Below are 21,503 nucleotides of genomic sequence, written 5' to 3'. Positions count from 1 at the left end.
AATATTGACCAAAGACAATTGTTAGAAGGTGACTGTACAGACCCTAACTTGGCTCAAGTATTTTTGTTCCTAGATTTCCTAGAATCACAAGGGATACCTCCCAACTACTGTTTAAAATCACTAGTAGGTACATAGCTCTTCAGTGGAGAAACTGTTATTCTCATTACGTTGAGTATACGATGTTTTTATTTTAGTTTGCTGAACGAAAAAAACAAAAACCCAATTTCTTTTCCAGGTCTGGTCCTTCTCCATAGCAACTGTTACAAACAGCCCTAAAGTAGCTGGAATACACTCAGCACAGGGCCCAGGTGGAGCAACAGTTCATCTTGGCAAGTATATATTTATTTCCTTTGGTGCCTTGCACAGTAAGGCACTAATAAAAGATATAACAGAATAGAAGAAATGGCCCACAGCAAATAGTTCTAGTGACAATTTACTAGACAAGTTACAGTTTAATGATGGTGGTGGTGATTGTTTCATTTTATTAATTTTTACAATAAGGTTGTAGCCTTTATACTCCACACACACACACAAAATAAAACAAGTGCTTATGAAAGAGTCCCTGCCCCCACCCCCCTTCCAAAACATCCTGAACATAGCAATTCAATAGAACAGAAAAATCAAGACGTTTGATTTCAAAATTTCAATAAAAAAAGCAAAGTATGTAATGCAACAGCTGTTCAACTTCCAACTCTAAATAGGCACCATAAAACAAAACAAAAACTCTCAGTATTTAACACACTTTCCAGTATAAATGCTCTGTAATCAGCTAGTAATAAATGGGAACAGAACCTTAGAACAGAAGTTATATTGCTTCCCTGCTCCCCCTTTCTCTTATAATTAGAGGGTGGAGGTATTAGGGGATACAAAAGTCAGAGGAAGAAGAATTAAAAAGAAAAGTTCTGAAAGCTGTTGTTTGTGGACTAGAAAGGAAGACAGCATTTTACAAATGTTCAAAAAATCCCAAGGCAAGCAACACAATTCGTTCACTATCACTCCTACTAGAAAGAATAGATATCGGCATCTTATTATATAAAACTGTACTTTCAGAATCGCATTACAGGTTCACCAGAAACTATGGATGTAGTTTTAGGCTTCATCAGGGAAACAAATTCAGTTCAGATCAAGTTAGATACTGTGCATCTAGCCTATCTGGATCGGAGTCTGGAACTGCTCACTGTTACCCCCAACAGCTGTAAACTAAACAATAGTATGTAACTCCATAGGAAGCTTAAGGATTGAGGATATGTACACAGCTAATTATATCTCCCCTGCTTCGCGCTCTTCAGAGCTCCTCCTGTCTTCTGATCTGCCATTAGCGCTCTCATAGGACCGCTTCTTATCTTTTCGATCTCTGTCACGAGGTGATCTGTCTCTTGAATTCCTGTCTCTGTCACGTGATGCTAAGTCTTGGTCTCTGAATCTCTCTTTTGAGGATCTGAAAAATATTAATTTGAGGAGCAAAATGTGTTGGGAAACCCAATATCCAAATGAAAGAATCGGATAAATATTAAGGTACTGATAGCTGAAGTTATACAGAATACATCCAAGAAAGACAGAGGATCCAGTTTTCTGACCAAAAAGAGCACTACCCAATCTGACAAGGGAGATGAGTGAAAACAAATTAAGGGCCAGAAACCATAAGCTACAATAATGACTTAGTGGAGGATGTTATTATCTCAGAGGTAATCATAAAGGTTTTCTAATTCATGGCAAATGTGTTTAATATAAAAATACAGACAATACCTTAAAAAAGTGGAAGTGTTAACAGTACAGGTGCCAAACTGGGTGGAAATTAAGGACTTAGAATGGGAGTCAGCAAACTTTTTTTCTTTGCTGTCTGGCCAGAGTGTAAATATTTAAGGGGGTATTCTTCTTCCTTTTCTTTTTTATCAACCCTTTAACAATGTAAAAACCACCCATAGCTCAGGAGCTATTCAAAGAACAGGCTATGGGGCCAGATTTGGCCTGCAGGCAACAGTTTGCCAAAACTTGATTTAGATAAGAGAATTAGTCAATGAAATGGCTTTAAATAACCATTTATTATTTTTGAAATCTTCTTTACTCTTCCTGAGTGAGCTCATTCAACCAAGAGAAAAAAATAAGAATGGAAGACACAGAAAGATGATCACCCTATATTTTGATCAACCGTAACGGTTTCTTGATACCATCTCTCCATTCCCATACCCAATTTCAATAAGAAAGGTAAGTGATAACCTGCTAGCAGAGATTCAATCAGAAGGAAAATCAAAGGATATTATGGGATCAGAATATAAAATCTCTACTTTCAACATCTAGAATGAATCAATATATATTACATTTACTTGGTACTTTACAAGTGACCTGGTACTTTACATATAATCTTACCACTTAACCAGGCCTCAGATCGTAATTCTGAGCATGGGTCAAGTAATACTTTGAACTTCTAAGGCAGGAAAAAAAAATACTATACTCAGTTTTAGAAATAAGGGGGATTCAACCGAAAAGGTTCAAAAATTAATGTCAACTTTGAGCGTGTTCTACCTTAAGGTTTTAATAAGCATGATTTTAGAAAGATGTTAAAAAAAAATCACAGTGCATGTCTGGTTACACTAATCCTCTCCACAATCTTTTTAAGAATAGAATATGGAGAGAAATGATGCCTAAGAATTAAGGACACAGTTGCAGGTAAGTCTCAGAGGTCAGTAACTAACCGGAAAATAACCATGAGATGAGCCTCAACTACGATTTTGTGAGGGATTACAACGTCCCATCCATAAGCAGTTTACTTACACTATGTCATTCAAACTACCACTAATCCTAATAACATAGGTACTTCAAAGATGGGGGGAAGACAGAATAATGAGATTACTTGGCCAAGGCCACTGAACCCAAGTAGTCTGACTCTCAAGACTGCACTAGGTGTTTGAACAGACCAGGAAATAGAAAAATGCAGGTAAGTCCTCATTTATTAAGATAACTGTTGCCAGGGAAATGTCACCAACAGAATCATGTCATATACCAGTATTTCACAGTTAGGGAAAAAGCAAATCGTAAGACTTGTAACTAGGACCTTTACTTTGAAATTTAAACTCAAATATATAGCAATTGGCTGCTTAGTTTTGGTAAAAACACAGAAGGCTGCTTTGAAAGAGTAAGTTGTCGAGATTAGAAGTGCTCTTGAGAAAAGCAAAAAAACTTTTAATAGTTTTACAAAAATAAACCTGTTTATAAACATGCTGAAAATAGTAAGGGTGTCATGTAGGATAGTAGAAATATGTCCTATACAACTTCATAAATGCAGGAACCATTGGGACTACGATGCCCCTCCCTTCCATCCCGACCACCATTTAATAAAGACATTTGAGAGTTCACAGATACCAGAAAGAAACAATGACCTGGGGGCAAGTTCACAAAACAAACTCTCTAGACCTTCCATCAAGCAGTAGGGTGACTCTCAAAACATACAGCGCAGGTAAATCTCAGGGGGAATTTGTTCATTCTCTGCATTGGTCTGTGATATTTACTCCATCTCAAATATCTTTTTACTACCTGGTTTTACCTACTCTCTGAAGCCTTTTTTAATTTCTATGGTATTTCCCTCATCTAAACTCCTATATTACTCTGTACACCTTACCACTTTAAGGGCCTGTTTATTATCAAAGATGTTAGTCTTGTGCTCTAACTTGAATAAAGTTGCTCAACTACAGAATACTTCTTGGTTATTTTTTACTAGGCCTAGTATAGAAGTCTTTTTGATTAAAGTTACTTGAACTAGTTTGCTAATAAGAGTAGAACATGAATGTTCTCCTCAAAAAAAAAGGATAAACACCTGAGGTGAAGGATGTTAATTAACCACTGGTGGGAACTCTTTCATAATGTGTGTGTGTGTGTGTGTGTGTATCAAATCACCACAAAGTATACCTCAAATATCTTAAAATTTTGTCAATTATACCTCAATAAAGCGGGGGGGGGGGGAGGACCTACTTGGAACAAGGCAAGAACAGAAGAAAATATTCAGTGAAAGCCTATTCACCAACTCTTCGAGTGAGTGGTTTCAAGGAAAGGCTTCTGTCCTCTTCCCCCACCCCCGCCAAAAGATTATCAGCTTTCTGGGAATTCTATCATGGGCTTTATGGAGAGTAATCGATAGAAAATTTAAGACTAGTAGGTGCTAGGCACTCAAAAAAGGTTTATTACATATATGCTTAAGAAGAGTTGTCATGAAAAAAAGCAATGGTAAGCATGGTTTCTATGTTCCGTAGAAATGACCTGGCTTAAGGACCATCTTATGACCTGAGAAGTTTTGGGAGCTTGGTGATGTAGCTTTTCTATCACATTCTAATCCTTTGTGCTGAACAGATAATTCAGGTCCTTCAATGCACCACGCCCTAGATCGGCCCTCCTTGCACCTTTCAAATTTTCATGCCAAGAAAGTCTAACCTCAAGATTCTGAATCGGCCCCACCAAGCTGTCTATAGCAATGTATACCTACAGTGCAGATAAAATAATATACCAGAATGTGTCTGCTCTGAAAAAGTGCACCAGCTCAAAGAAGTTTGGAAAACAGTAAGTCAAACAAAGCTAAACTCTTTAAATGAAAGGGTTTCTCAGAACCCTTAATCCACCAGTACATACTGTAAAAACTGAGTATTGGTACCTAAATTGCCCACAAAGTACTTTTTTTCCAAAATACACTAAGAGAAAGAGCAATAACCTCTGTAGCACATATTGGTTCCAATTTCTTACTCTGGCTCCTAAGTGTATTCTTTACCCATAGAATCAGGGGGAAAAAATGTTATACACTCACACACAAATGTGTACATGTGACCAGATGCAAGTTTCAAACCAACAGTATTCCACCTCTAAACCATAAAGGCAGTTCCGTTCCTCTTACGGACGCCTCAGTACCTCCTGCGGGATCGCTCTCTGCTCCTGTCTCTGGAGCTGTGCCCGCTGCGCTGGTGGCTGCGGCTGCGGCTGCGGCTGCTCGAGCGGGATCGGTGGCGATGGCGTTTCTCCCGAGATTTGGATCGAGTCCTCCTCTTCCGTTCCCGTGACATAGAGCGAGACCGATGTCTGCGATGCTCCCTGGACCTGGACCTACAAAAAAACATGGGCTTTAGCTTTTAGCTTTCTCGGCAATGCATTTCTCCTTTGCTAAAGCCTCTTCTTTTAAGACAAATGATACCTCAGTAACCTGACTTAATGCCAGTTCTATTTCAAGTCAGCTACATCTACACCAAAATAAAATGGTGGCATATTAAGTACATAGTAGGATTTCGAAATACAAATGAAACACTAGTCTCAGAGCTCAATCAGATTTACATCAAAAAATATAAAAAGACAATCCATAACACTACTATATGCTAAGGATTGGATTGTATTCTCTAGATGACTTATGGATTTGTATTTCATTTAAACTTCTAAGATTTCTGGTATACTTTAGAAACAAAGTATGTACCTGATGGATATGGATAAAAGTGAGAAGAGGCAGGAGAAAGACTATTGTTTATGATAAGTCACTAACTCTGAATTAAAAAGGTGACAGGACCATCAAAATGTCTAAATGCCCTCTATTAAAGCAGTACTTAATTTGGGAGAAAAAACTAACATACATCAATCAGTTTAGAGAACTTTATCGGAACTGAAAAAAGTATGAGCAGAGAACAGTTTAGAGAAAAGGAAAAATGTTTTGAAGAAGCCAGAAGACATAGCCTCCGCTGCGTCACAAAACTATCAACGTATGTGTGGGCTGAGGGTTGAAATGGCACATGCAGAGGACATAAAACATTTGAGAGAAAACAAGCAGGAAAAAAGATATGCAACTTTCTTCTAAGAGTAAGGGCAACTATCTAAACTTGACTTTTGACAGTTCCACAACTCTGAATTCACTAAAAAATGATTGACCTGTACAGTTTAAATGGGTGAACTTATGTAAATTATACCCCAATAAAGCTGTTAAAAACTGAGTCACTTTAAGAACGTGATGTTTTCTCATAATTTGGTAAATTCACAAAAGCATATTCAGGTGATACAATTTACAAACAGCTCACTTTCAAGTGATGATTTTGTTAAATGAAGTTTAAAAGCATTCAGCTTATGTCAACATTATATTCAAAGAAAGACATATATAGTGGACCCAGCATCAACCACAGTTGAGTACTTCAACAATAAAGTATCTCTGAAAAGGAGCATAGGGAAAAGAACATAAAACTCATTCAATCCAAGTTTTATTAAATGGTATTTTGCTTAGTCACTCATTGAGCTATTACAATGAATCTGTGTCTTTCAATGCATAATTTCATTCATCTTTTAAAAAATTCTAGACAATTATTCATTTAAAAAGTATTTACGGGCGCCTGGGTGGCTCAGTTGTTAAGCGTCTGCCTTCGGCTCAGGTCATGATCCCAGGGTCCTGGGATCGAGCCCCGCATCGGGCTCCCTGCTCCGCGGGGAGTCTGCTTCTCCCTCTCCCTCTGCCCCTCTTCCCACTCATGCTCTCTCGCTCGCTCTCCTTCTCTCAAATAAAATCCAAAAAAAATTTTTTGAAGTATTTACTGGGTGCACACTGCACTGTTCTAGGTACTAGAAAAAGACTGAGCAGCAAATAAAGCAAAGTCCTTAACACCTCATGGAGGTTATGCTCCAGAAAGAAGTCCACACAGATATGTTAGCAGTCAACAAAGATACGTCAGCTAGTAAAGAAATGCTATATCAAGGAGGTAAAGATGGACAGAAATGAGGTGGTAATCTTTTATAAAGGATAGATAGAAAAGGCTTTTCTGGTAAAACGGCATCTAAGCAAAGATGAAATAAGGTAATCAGCTAATCAGCCATCTCAAACTAGGGTGCTTCAGGTAAGGGGAACACAGGTGTAAAGGCCCTGTGGTACAAGAAAGTTCAAAATGTTGAAGTACTAAAAGATACCTGTTCGGCTGGAATGAAGTGAGCAAGGGGAATAATTCAGGGGTCTTACCTACAAGCAGGATGACCCAGTACCTCATAATTCAAACCAGGATGCTCTCAATGATAAATTATATAAAGAGCAAGGGGAAGTTATTAATAAATATCCTGACACAAGACATAAACTAGTTCCTACCCCGCTCTCAGATCAATCACTCTACTTGAAAAGCTATGGCGAGGATTTCCACTTCTCCTAAGTGAAACGGAACACCTTTGGAGAGTTTGAAAAGAGGGCTGATGTAATTTGTTTCACTTTTTAAAGGGCTCATTCTGGCTGATGTGTGAAAAACAGACTGAGGTGGAGAAGAGAATTGGGCAAATACAGAAATTAAGAGACCAGTCAAGAGGCTATTGTAATCATGAGGCAACTAGCTCGGAGTAGAACAGTAGAAATTAAATTTCTGGCCTCAATATCTGAGGATGTTCTATGTACACAGTTAAAGTATCTATTCAACAAAGGGACTAATTTGCATTAATCAACCAGTAAATAAGAATAGTATCACCAATTAATGTTTCTATTTTTTTTTTAAAGATTTTATTTATCTATTTGACAGAGAGAGAGACAGCGAGAGAGGGAACACAGCAGGGTGAGTGGGAGAGGGAGAAACAGGCTTCCCGCAGAGCAGGGAGCCCAATGTGGGGCTCGATCCCAGGACCCTGGGATCATGACCTGAGCCGAAGGCAGACGCTTAAGGACTGAGCCACCCAGGTACCCCAATGTTTCTATTTCTCATCCTAGACTTCAGAAACAATACAAATTGGCTGACAACTGGACAGGTTATTCTTTTATAACAACAAATGCTCTAGTTTATAGGGAAAAGTTCTCAAGAAATAATTACTCTTTAGAGATAAGAGTACCTGGAAGGTTTCAAAAAGATGTGATCTGAACAAGAAAAATGGTAGGACTTGACAATAAGAAAGGGTATTCTAGGTGGGGATGGACTCATGGAAACTGCACATGAAGTATTAAAAATGATGACATACACCATGTTTCCCCACCTTTCTCAGTTAGAAAAAAGTTTCCAGCAACTAGTAAAAACTATAGAGAGTCTTCAAAAAGCCCTCAAATTTTAATGCCGAAAGTCAAAATTTTAGTTTTGTCATCAATATACAAAGGGATAATAAACTCATATAAAGTGAAGATCAGGGTGTAAACTAATAAGCATTTTAGTTTCTCTTCAATAACCCACTATGGATCCTTCTTTCAAAAATGTATTCAAGTAGGGCTGAATACATTTGGGTGGCTCAGTTGGTTAAGTGTCTTCCTTCAGCTCAGGTCATGATCCCAGGGTCCTGGGATCAAGCCCTTCATCGGGCTCCCTGCACAGTGGTGAGTCTGCTTCTCCCTCTCCCTCTGCCCTGTGCCCCACAACCCAATGCCTGCTATCTCTCTCAAATAAATAAAATCTTTAAAAAAAAATGTATTCAACTACTTAACCTACTTATATTTTCAACAGGTATAACCTCTTAGACTTGCGTTTGACATGTACCACCCAAAATGATTTTAAAAATAAATTCTGTCATGTGTTTTACCTGCGCTTCTAAAGATTTTAAAGAAATATTCTAAAATATTCTTAAGCTTTCCTTATTTTTTTCAGTAGGCTCTATTCCCAATGTGGGGCTTGAACTCACAACCCCAAGATCAAGAAGTCACATGCTCCACAAACTGAGCCAACCAGGCACCCCAGTATTTTTAGCTTTACTTTTAACACCACACTATATATAACTTTACTCTGATAAAATAAAGTTACAGTTCACGAGTACCTTCTAACCAGTTTCATCTTAAAACACAATGCCCGAACTTGAACTACAAAAGAATTAAGAGTACTAACTTAGTAATTCTCATTCATTTTCAAAAGATATTTAATCTATAAAAACTACCTCTGAAAAAAAAGAACTTCACTAATTATATATATTTTGCATATGCTTACCTTTTGGGATTCTTGCTATGTGATCGAGACCTAAAAAAAGAGTATCTATTTTTAGAAAAAAAGTGAGAAAAAGTACAATGTACTGTTAAAATTACACTCTTCCTGATTCCTAATCTTTTTATTAATTCTATAAATATAAGGCACATATGAATGCACACAAATTTTTCCAAAATACACCATAAACTATACAGACTTTCCCACCTTGGCATATGAGATCCCCTAACTACGATACCCGGCTCTTAAAAAGAATATGCTCCTAGGAGACTATAACATGGTACATCACCACTCACTAATTCTCCAGAAATCAATTCCCAACCTGGGAAAAAGTCTTTGTTATTTATATCTCTGTAATTTCTTCTTTCCCTCCGGGAACAGAGAAAATTTTCTATAATCTGAGATGTATTCACTTTTTTTTTTTTTTGGAGATGTATTCACTTTCAAACTGCAACCTCAGAGTATAATCCCTAGAACACCCAATTCAATCTTATAACATCTGTTTCTTAAAAAGACACATGATTCCCTAGCACACAATTAACACTCAACAGTAATGGCTAATATTATGGGTACTAGAAAACCACAGGTGTCTTTTGTTGGGAATACATAGCACAACTAAAGGATGGCTTTTAACTCAGCCTGATTTACGTTTTAAAACTCTGGCTGCACCATTATCTGTGACCTGGACAGATTATAAACCTTCTCTAAGCTTTGCTTGTCATTTGCAAAAGAAGGACAGTAATAGAAATTTCACAGGAGGATTATAAGGATTAGATGAACTACTGTAGGTAAATTCTTAGCACCGTGCCTGATAAATAGGCACTTAGTAAGTGACAGTGATTTTTATCATTATCCTTTTCAATACCATAGTTGGAATCCCATCTTGCTTAACTCTGTACTTGCTTATGATTTATTTTTCATTCTTGGTTATAGTATTTCCTCAAGTTTACAGATTTAAAAAAAATTTTAAACACCTTTCTGAAATAGCATTACATTTTATAATCAATGTTAAAAGAAATCGGTCAGCTGGCAACAAAGGAGTGAGATGTGATATACTTTGTCATCTATAACGTGAAAATGTAGTCATGGCAAAGAATTTTTCTTTCTCATTCAACTATCATTTCAGTTGAATCATATAAATCAGTGGCACTACTTACAGAATTTTAACAAACTGAGATTTCTAATGCCACTTATATGGTCTTGTATCAAAATGCTGAGCACTATTCCCATAGAAACTCAGTGTACACAAAAGAGAATAGTGATAAAGCTATGAGATAAAAAATTATGGTAAATGAAGAACATATTTATCAATGGATGTATGACAGCATTTCCCCTAAAAAAGGCAAAATATCCACATGTACTTATGTTTCCTTTTTCATTACACTGCAAAAATATTACCTGCTACAAGCCATGTAACACAAAGTTAGTTTAAACATCTTAAACAAATATAACATGCTCAAAGGTTGGGGAAAGCCAGCGTGATCAAGTCATATATTATAAAGGGTTTTAATTAGGCACAAAATCTGGAGATAGAGTATTTAAGTTTCAGAGATGTGCAATACAATTAAGGGAACACCATAAATTAGAACTGCAGGTAATTCTTTTGTGGCATACCTGTCCGTTGTAAGGCTATTAAAAAAGTTATGTACATGAATTCAAAGAAGATTGCCACCATGATGCCAGACAATTTGTTGACAATGGGTAAAAGTCACTCAGAACATTTAACCATTCTAAATATGAAGAATATGGTTTTATGAACGAATGAATACCAATATAAAAAGAACTGCATACATTTGGCTATTATTTATACAATTTTAATAGTTTATAGCTCCTAGAATTGAGGAATTACAGAATCCAAGTATGATATGAAATAATTTTTTTAAGATCTTATTTTTAAATCATCTTTACACCCAATGTGGGGATCCAACCCACAGCCTTGAGATTAAGAGCCATATGCTCTACCAACTAAACCAGCCAGGTACCCCAAAACTCAAACCTTTGTCAAGAATAAAGTATATCACAAAAATGAAGTTTGATACCAATCTGGTACAAATCTAGCCATTATGAAAATCAGAGGGCTAGAAAAGCTTTGTAGTCAATCTTACAAAAAATAAGGATGTGACTATTCACCCTTCCACACATTTTGAAGGAAATCACCTTGACTTAGATGGCCATAACATATTTGTATGAACACTTTCACATGGTAACATTTTCAAAAGTAAACAAAAATCTCCCATGTCTAGATTTATTTTTAACACCTAATATCCTGTATCAATCACACCTCTTTTTAGAGCCAAGGAACTTCAACTTCACATACTTGAACTATTCAATTAATCACTCCATACCTCCTCAGCTTCTCTCTTTCTTCTCTCTCCCTTTCTTCTCTTCGTTTCAGGCGTTCCTGATTTCTTTTCTCCTGTTTCTCAGCTACAACTCTCTTAAAAGACAATGACAGGTCAAATAATAAAAAATGAGGAGCATTACTTATTGGGTTCATTCTTAAGAAGAATTACCCTAAACTCTACTGTATCTGGTTCCTGATACAGTATAAATAATATCAAAATCTGTTTAATAACAATTAAAAGTTTTGCTGGGTAAAAATCATTAAGCTTACAAGTCTAGTTTCCAAAATCTTTCCCCCTTCTGGGGAACATTTGTAGAATTTTGTATTTCTTCATGACTTAATATTTCAAAATCATTTTCTCCTATGAATGTTTTCTAACATTATTTTGTATTTTTTCAAGTTTATTTTTTTAGTAATCTCTACACCCAATGTGGGGCTTCAACTCACAACCCTGAGATCAAGAGGCACACGCTCTACCAACTGAGCCAGGAAGGTGCACATATTTTGTAATTTTTGAAGGACACTAAGGCATTATAAATCACTACAAGTTCCTATTCTCTCATTTCCAAAATAAAAATGTCTTCTGTCATTTCCCATCCCAATTCTGTTGCTTCAAAAAATACCAGTAAGACGCTAAACAGTCCTGTTGCTAGGTCTATTAACTGCAAAGATTCCCAAATAGGTACTATTTTTGAGTTTTAATTCAGAGCCTAGTAACCATTTGATATGGTGAAACTTACTTTTGTCATGTTAAATAAAAACTTACCAAAAATCATCCCAGCTACTCAGAATACTTAGACGAGCTCACTGTTAATTACAAATATGGATATGTCCCTAAGTGTATCTGACTCATTATTTTAAAGGTCAAACTACAGATTCTGGGTTAATTTCACTATCCAGTGTTTGCCATCCTTGAGCCATTCTTCCATTCATGACAAAATGCTACAGTGCCACAATTTTTAAAAAACTAGCCACATCAGATTGTTGGAAAGTAAACTGATTATATTCATTTACTCTGATTTTGCTTACATCTTTAGAAATACCCTGTGTTGTTTCCATATCTTCTCAAAAGAATTCTGCACATGAGTAAGAACTGTATTGCCTTTCTCACAATAGCCATATACGTGACAGTAACTGTCCTTTTTTTAAAGATAGGTTTCATTCTAATTCCTTGCTGAAATGGGAGCAGGAGCATAAAGTAAAACTAGAGGTCCTACAAGCTTGCTATTTAGTGAAGAACTGCAAAATATTTCAAATAAATACTAGTCTCGTTTTCTCAATCTTCCTTTAAAGTAAATATTATACTAATGTTATATTGTTAATTTTATGTCAAAGAAAATAAAAATTTGGGGGGAATTTACATGAAAGAATTAGTTTAGAACCCAGTTTGCCAGACTAATTCAATGTCATATTTACACAAAATATTACCTCCCAGAATAAGGGGACATTATTTAAAAGTCTGTTTCTCAGACATCATCCATTAAACCAGTTGTTATCTCCATTTATAATCTTACACTATTCGGTATGAGTTGTTAGCAGACTCAATAGTCAAGAACCTTATACAAAAAGATAACTAATACACATCAAAACAATGGATGGCTAAATTAGATAAAGCATATGACATTAATTTACCAATGTACCTTTAATTCTTCAAGCTTCTCTCTTATTTCAATAAATCCCAGGTGCAGTTTACCCCCAAAATGATCAGCCAGTCGTCTATCATTATCATGAAGACCTAAATAGGCAGAGCAGACTTCACAGACTCGAAGTTTCTGTTGTTGGAAACTGGAAGCTGGCATAGAATTCCGATAAACTTCCTAAACAAAAGTGAGAAAAACAATGTTCATATAAACCTGAGTCCATACCATTACACAAAATACATTATATTTATACAAAAAAATGTTTTCTAACGAATAACAAAAGTATGGCTATTTTTGTCAGAAAAACGATGGGTTCCTCTATTCCCATCCTCTGTCCCTGGGATCTCTTTCACTGGAGGTAAAAGATCAGAGACTCAATTGCACTTTGCCAAGAACTACTAGAAGAATTCTACCATGATAGGGGCACCTGAGTGGCTCAGTCGTTAAGTGTCTACCTTCGACTCAGGTCATGATCCCAGGGTCCTGGGATCGAGCCCCACATCAGGCTCCCTGCTCCGTGGGAGGCCTGCTTCTCCCTCTACCACTCCCCCTGCTTGTGTTCCCTCTCTCGCTGTGTCTCTCTCTGTCAAATAAATAAATAAAATCTTTAAAAAAAAAGAATTCTACCATGATAGAGAATATGACTTTTGGAAAAAGTTTTCTCAGTGTTCTACAATGCTTTGTTTTCTACAATTTTTGTTAAAAATGAGATGTAGCAACCCCAAAACTATGTATCAGTGAAGGACCAAGGAAGCAGTCATCCACCCTAGCAGAGAAAGAATACATGTCTTCGACACAGTTTCCTTCCAGTGCCTTCTTTCCCACAGATCATTTTCTCCCCCTTTGGAAAAATGTGGACAGGGCATATAAATTATAAGACTTTCCACTAAGAGGGGGGCGCCTGGGTGGCTCAGTCGTTAGGCGTCTGCCTTCGGCTCAGGTCATGGTCCCAGGGTCCTGGGATCGAGCCCCACATCGGGCTCCCTGCTCCGCGGGAAGCCTGCTTCTCCCTCTCCCACTCCCCCTGCTTGTGTTCCCTCTCTCGCTCTCTCTCTCTCGGTCAAAAAAAAAACAAAAAAAAGACTTTCCCCGAAGAGGAATAGTTCTATAACACAAGCAATGAAAGATGCCTTAATGAGATAAAGTCTTACATGCAACCATTTTAAGTTCATTAATGAAATATTAAGTATTAGTGGATTTGTATATCCACTGTATCCTTTTTTTTTCCTTTTGAGGCCAGCAGCATGTCCAGCTAGAAGACATTACATTCCCAAGCCTCCACAGAGCTTTGGCTAGGGAGATACTCAAGTTGGATGGAATCCATAGAAAAGTCCTTTCTAATGGAGTCAATAGACTGAGACCAAAAAAAAAAAACAACAACAACAAAAAAAACAATAGCTGCTATCACCTGTGGACCAGAAAGTGATGGGAAACAATATTTACAGTTACAAAAAGAAAGTACTGTAACTTCATAGTGGAAAAACAGGCCAATCACCAGAAATGGGACAAATCACTAACGTGTGACTTCGGAGCAGATATAACATTACTTCAATGGTACTGTCAAAAATCTAACCAGGAAGAAAAATCAGACAAACCCAAACTGAAGGACATTTTACAAAATAGCCTCTACTCTTCAAAACTGTCAAGATCATGTCAAAGACTGAAGTTCCAGATTAAAGAAGCCTAGAGGGACATTAACAGCTAAATGCAGCACATGATCTTGAACTGGGTCTTAAACAAAGAACAAAAATTTTTTAGTAAAAATGAACATTACTGTGGTAATTGGAAAAATCTGCATAAAGTCTTCAGATTCATTAACAGTACTGTATCAGTGTTAATTTCTGATTCAGATCATTCTACTGCGGTTATGTAATAGAATATCCTTGTCTTTAGAAAATATACACTGGACTATTTGGGGATAAAGAGACATCATATCTATAACTTAATGCCAAACAGTTCAAACACACACACACACACACACACACACACGAGGAGAAATACAAAGCAAATATGGTAAAATGTTAACATTTGGGTGAAAAATATAGGGGATATAGGGGAATTCTTTATACTATTTCTTAAACTTTTCTGAAGATATTGCAAAATAAAAGTTTTTTAAAAAGAGAAACAGGATCTGGGTGGTTCAGTGGGTTAAGCATCTGCCTTTGGCTCAGGTCATGAACATAGCGTCCTGGGATCAGCCTCACTGGCTCCCTATTCAACAAGGAATCTGCTTCTGCTTCTCCCACTCCCTCTGCCCACCCTCCACCCCAGTTCATGCTCTCTCGTGAGCTCTCTCTCAATAAATAAAATCTTTAAAAAAAAAAAAAAAAGAAAAAGACATGACACTAGGAGGCAAGTCAACTCAAGTTTTTGTGCCTTATTACTCTTCTTCCTCTTTCTAGTTATGTAGAGAGAAAAGGCTTCTGGCATAGTAGCCATACTGCCAACACAAATTGATAAGCATAAAGATGAATCCATGTAGTAAGGATGGCTGAACATAAAGCCAGAAATAGCCCGTGTGCTTGATGGAATCAAGGAGGCTGCTGTACCAGCCCGACTCCCTAATCACGATTATTTAATAAATGAGAAAAACAAAACCCTTCCTTGGTTAAGCCATTATAAGTTTTCTACTATGTGCAGCTGAACACAATCTATAATGAGCAAGTAAATTTTTTAATGCCCTGTCCCTAGTAAAAATCAACTGATAATAAAACATAAAATGCTAAAGATGTTAAGCCGCTGTGTGCTACTAGAAAATCTTCAAATACATACATATGAAATCTCACGAAAACTTCAAAATATGCAAATAATAATGCTTACTAAGGTTCATTACTTGAGTCTTTTGGGGAAATGAGCTATAAAATATTCTGCATTTTAAAATTCATAGTGTTTAGGGGCACCTGGTTGGCTCAGTTGGTTAAGTATCTGCCTCCGGCTCAGGTCACGATCCCAGGATCGAGCCCACATTGGGCTCCCTACTCGGCAAGGAGCCTGCTTCTCCCTCTCCCTTTGCTCCCTACTCATGCTTGCTCTCTCTCTCCAGTGTTTTCTCTCTCTCAAATAAATAAAATCTTAAAAAAAGTTAAACAAAAAATTCATAGTGTTTATTTTCTGGAATCATATTAATTACATTTAAAGAAATCCTGAGTATTTTAAGACTTTAAAATTAACAAGAATGGCTGCGTGGTTTATCCTTTCCCATCCTATTACCTTTAATCTGTCTTTATATTTAAAGATTTCTTGTAGCTAGCATATAGTTAAGTCTTGCTTTTATTTTATTTTTTTTAAGACCTGAGCAGAAAGCACTTAACAGACTAAGTCACTCAGGTGCAACTAAGTCTTGCTTAAAAAGAACAACAACAAAAAACTAGTTTCACAATCTCTGCCTTTTAATTGGAATGTTTAGACCATTTACATTTAACGTAATTACTAGTACATTGGGTTTAAGTCTACCACAATTAGAGATAGAGACTTTAATACTCCTCTCAGTAAATAGAACAGAAAATCAATAGGATATGGAAGACTTTAATAATCAATCAACTATCTTGACTTAATTCGAACACTCCATTTAATAAGGCAGAGTATCATTCTTTTCAAATATAGATGGAACGTTCACCAAGACCACATTCAGGGCACAAAATAAGTACTGATATATCTAAGAGACCTGAAATCACACGAATGTTCTCTCACTACAACAGAACTAAATTAAAAACAAAAATATTTGGAAAAACAACAAATATACAAAAACACACTCCTAAATAACCCACAGGTCAAAGAAGAAATCATAAGCAATATTAGCAAATATTGGAAATGAATGAAAATAAAAACAATATATGAAATTCTGTGGGATGCAGCTACAGTTGTACCTAGAAGAAAATCTGTAGCATCAAATGGGCTAAAATCAATTATCTAGGCTTCCCTTTTAAAAGGGCAGAATAAGAACAAATTAAACTGAGGTGTGTTAGAGTTAAGAGCAATGGGGACGATGGCAAAATGGAAGAATACAACCCCCTGTGGATAAACCCCAATTTTCTAAAAAAACATGAAGTGGCAAACAAAACAGAACTTTGCAGGATATGAGATTTTGACCTGTGCTATGGAGAAAGAATGAGAGGCGGCGGCTCCCAAAGTACTAGCAGATTGTACTGAGATGGGAAGAGTAGGGAGAATGCTATGGTTACATGGTGGTAAAGTCAAGGGAGGGAGGGTATCACAGGACCTGCATTTATGCATTCTGTATGTGACTGCTGTGTATGACTAGCTAGTTTAATTTCATTTTCTAGTTATAAATTTCAACAGATCAAAGCCTCTAAAGTAATAACAAAATCACCCACAACTTTGATACATAACCCATTACTATGACATGGACTAACTAAATTTTTTAAATGGTTTAAACTGCCTATACTAGCAATAACTTTCAATAATTCCCAATCAGATCTGTTTTGACAGTAAGGCTGTACATATTACCATTAAAAACTGTATTACCTCTGCTTCTCTTTTCTTTGCCCGTGCTTTCTCTACTTCATCCATTACTTTCTGGGATTCTTCCACATTTCCTTCAGCTCCCAGTTGTTCCACCTTGGCCAACAACTTACCAATTTCTTCATTTAACTCGTGAACACGTTCTGCCTAGAAAGAAACAGAAAAGATCATGAATAAAAAGAATAAATTATCAGTTCAAAATATTTCATAAATGCTCAGAAAAGACTTATCTAAGGCACTATGAGTATAAATAATGCTTTCTGAGCATATCATAAATGAACTGGTGGGATATGAGGATGTTTTGAGCCTACCTGCCCTCACTGCAGTGAGGTCAGGAATACAACTGATCTCAATTTAACTATTACTTTATAACCTCTGCTTTAGCAGTGTATTCCAAGTATAAAATACCGTTTACCACAAACTGCCCCAATGTACCTTTCCAAACCATCTCTTGCTGTTCCCCCACTTCACAACACAATCTATAGTTATATCTAGTTTCCCAAATTTACTCGTTTTCTGCATCCGTGACTTTGCAGAAGGATGTCATCCCTCTTCCTCAGACATCATCCCTTACCTCCCCTTGTCCAAACTCATATATGTCGATTCATTCAAGATTCAACTGTTCTGTGAAATATTCTTGATCAATCACATCTCACCCCCATCTAAACATAAGCACAGAGAGCCAAACCCTCCTTTGTGCCATCTTTTTATCTTCCATGACGCTCTTATGTACATATCATACTTTTATACATATACTTCTGTACATACATATACTTATGTATATACTTTTATATACATATCACACCACCTTAAAGAAAGCTATTTATATTTCCCATCTGTGTATTTCCAATGCCCAACAAATAGCATAGGCTCAAACAGGAGTTAAAGAAATGAACTGGTACAGTGCCTGGGTGGCTCAGTTGGTTAAGCGACTGCCTTCGGCTCAGGTCATGATCCTGGAGTCCTGGGATCGAGTCCCACATTGGGCTCCCTGCTCAGCAGGGAGTCTGCTTTTCCCTCTGACCCTACCCCCTCTTGTGCGCTCTCTCTCTCAAATAAATAAAATAAATCTAAAAAAAGAAAAAGAAATGAACTGGCAGATACTCTTTAAGGTAAATATATGACTTTAGAGTCCAAAAGGTCTGGCTTATTGCCAAATCAATTACCAGCTATGTAAGTCTGACCACATTACTTAACCTGAATCCACTTCCTCACCAAAGAAGTGGGAATAATACCTATCTCATACAGTTGTGAGAAATGAGAAAATGTGCCTTGCACATATACTGCACAGCACATTACTGATTTTCAGCATACTACTATAACACTGCGTCCCTTAGGCTTAGTTCATGTCTTTCCCCTGGGATAAATTCTTGCCTTGGGAATCTGTGTCGTTCTCCTCCTCTTCATCACTGTCATCCTAAGAATATAGCTCAGTCCTATTGTTTTAATGGCATAGGATACCTGTATAGTCTTTATACTGGCCACAAAGTATTCAGGCTGTGTGGGCAATTATATTACCAAAGAAGGTTTTAATTTGTTATGGACATCCAGTCCCAACAAACTGGTGCGCCAATAACCTTTACCTCTCAAATGTCCTTCAGTCAAAAATATTCATCCCTCAAAGAAATTTTCAATTCTATTATCATTTTCTTACCTCTTTAACAAAGTGGTAGTTTTTTTTTCAATATCTGTCACAGAATGATTGGATTATGCCTTAAACTCTTCACCTTTCACTGTATCCATCTCTTTGCTATATAATTAGTACCATCATACTCTGATTCTGAATTTGACCATGTAACTGGCTTTACTTAACAGGACAGCAGCAAACATGACAGAAGGGAAGGCTTGAAAAGCACTTGTATGACATTTTTTGTACCTCTTTCACTACCCTAAGAACACAGCCAGACTAAATTGGGTTCAACAGCCTCTGACTGACCAGAAGACATGTGAGTGAGCCCAGCTGAGACAGGAATAACTTCCCAGTCAAGTTCAGCCTAATCATTAACTGAAGCCTCATGGGCTAAAATACTGTTTTAAGTCACTGAGTTTTGAGGTAATTTGTTAAACAGCATTTTTACAGTGATAGATAACCAATAAAATGCCATATAAACCAAGATAGCACTTGTGGATCTTTTTCAACCATAACATTAGATCCCTACTCTTTAGGATCCCATCTTTAGAGAACATTTCAGAAAAAGTTGATTAAAAATAACCGTTTCCGTGCTCACTTCGGCAGCACATATCCTAAAAATAACCGTTTCCTCAGGGCACCTGGCTGGCTCAGTCAGTAGAGCATGCAACTCTTGATCTCCGGGCTGTGAGTTCGAGCCCCACATTGCGTGTAGAGATTACTTAAACAAAAAACAAAAAAACCTTTTCTCAAACAAAGAAATCCATTTCCCTCTGTACATCCATCTCCGAGAACTGTATTTAATGCTGTCATCCAAACTCCATCTGGGTAAACTCTGTCTCCATTCTGCATTTTCATAAAATGTACAAACTATACTGAACGGCACAAAATGTTTCAAAGTATTAAGTCATCAAATCAACAAAATGCACTATATGGACTTTAATTTTAAGATTCTGATTAGAACCAACTCTATATAGGAAAAATGAACACATTCAGGATATTAGATAATATTAAAAAATTGTTAACTTTATGGATGTGATTTTTATGGTTATGTTTTAGAGATGAAACGATGTGACATCTGGAATTTGCTTTTAAAATAATGAAACAGGGGCGCCTGTGTGGCTCAGCTGGTTAAGTGTCTGCCTTCGGCTCAGGTCATGATCTCAGGGTCCTGGGATCCAGCCTCATGTTGGGCTCCTTGCTCAGTGGGGAGTCTGCTTCTCCCTCTTCCTCTGCCCCTTCCCCTGCTCCATTTCTAATAAATCAAACAATGAAACAAGAGCAAAAAACTGACTATGAATCCATTGGGATTTATTGTACTTTTCTTTCTTGGTTTTATTTGTATTTTTAAAGTTTATTTATTTAATAAGTAATCTCTACATCCAATGTGGGGCTCGAACTCACAACCCAGAGATCAAGAGTTGCATGCTCTACTGACTCAGCCAGCCAGGCACCCCTTTTTCCACTTTTTGCATGTAAATTCACATTAAAAAAAATAATAATAATGTAGGCTCCACACCCAGCATGGAGCCCAACGCGGGGCTTGAACTCAGGACCCTGAGATCAGACCTGAGCTGAGAGATCAAGAGTTGGATGCTTAACTGACTTGGGCCACCTAGGCGCTCCTACAATAAAGTATTTTTTAAAAGTAGGGAGTAAAACAGAACATCTAAAGAACACTCAAAACTCAACATTAAAAAAAATGAGCAGTCCATTTGGAAAATGGGTTTTAAGACAAGACAATTCACTAAAGAGGTATATAAATGGCAAATAAACACATGAAAAAAATGTTCAGCATCATTAGGCATTAGGGAAATGCAAACTGAAACCAAGAAATATCACTACACACGTCTAAGAATGGCTAAAATGAAAATTAGTGACACCACCAAATGTTGGCACAGATGTGAAGAAACCAAATCACTAACACATTGCTGGTAGAAGTGTAAACTGGTACAGCCGCTCTAGAAAACAGTTTTGACACCTGCTTTCAAAACTAAAAATGGACTTACCATATGACCACATGACCCAGAAATGCATTCTTGGGCATTTATCCAGAGCAATGAAATGTTTATTGCAGTTTTACGGGTGTTAACCAGTAACTGCAAACAATCCAAACATCTTTCAATGTGTGGTTAAACTGTGGTATATCCATACCATGGAATACTACTCAAAAAAGCAATGAACTACTGATATACGCAGCAACTTGTATGAATCAAGGAACCTGTGCTGAGTGAAAAGAACCAATCTCAAAAGGTTACATGATTCCGTTTATGTAATATTCAGTAAAATAACGTAATTATAGAGCTGGAGAATACATTGGTTGCCAGAAGACAGGGGAGAGGGGGAACAGATGCGGCTACAGAGAGGTAAGATGAGCGAGGCTCATGCTGATGCTACAGTGAAGTAACTTAATTATGGTGGCAGGTACCCAAGTTACTTACACGTGTGATAAAACTGCACACAGCTACATATACACATACACACACCAAGTGCACACAAAACTGGTAAAATCTGAGTAAAATGTCAAGATTGGACCA

The 21,503-nt window shown here is 37.0% G+C and overlaps 1 protein-coding gene across 5 annotated transcripts in view; it reads right to left on the bottom strand.

Annotated features, from left to right (window-relative positions):
- Positions 1-320: 320 nt before the first annotated feature.
- LUC7L2 (LUC7 like 2, pre-mRNA splicing factor) overlaps positions 321-21,503 on the bottom strand; it is a 58,363-nt gene continuing 37,180 nt past the window's right edge. For all 5 annotated transcript variants that reach the window (XM_025854979.2, XM_025854980.2, XM_025854983.2 and 2 more), the window contains 6 exons: positions 17,340-17,483; positions 12,855-13,031; positions 11,216-11,307; positions 8,877-8,906; positions 4,891-5,082; positions 321-1,438 (listed from right to left, as the gene is read on the bottom strand). In XM_025854979.2, the coding sequence (XP_025710764.1) occupies positions 1,261-1,438; positions 4,891-5,082; positions 8,877-8,906; positions 11,216-11,307; positions 12,855-13,031; positions 17,340-17,483 (813 nt within the window). In that variant the 3' untranslated portion in view covers positions 321-1,260. The remainder of the gene's footprint in view (positions 1,439-4,890; positions 5,083-8,876; positions 8,907-11,215; positions 11,308-12,854; positions 13,032-17,339; positions 17,484-21,503) is intronic.

Source organism: Callorhinus ursinus, unplaced genomic scaffold (assembly GCF_003265705.2).
Source record: "Callorhinus ursinus isolate GAN/ISIS: 27379988/994484 unplaced genomic scaffold, GSC_fseal_2.0 scaffold12, whole genome shotgun sequence".
In the NCBI taxonomy this organism is placed as follows: domain Eukaryota; kingdom Metazoa; phylum Chordata; class Mammalia; order Carnivora; family Otariidae; genus Callorhinus; species Callorhinus ursinus.
This window is presented reverse-complemented; position numbering and strand designations above follow the sequence as displayed.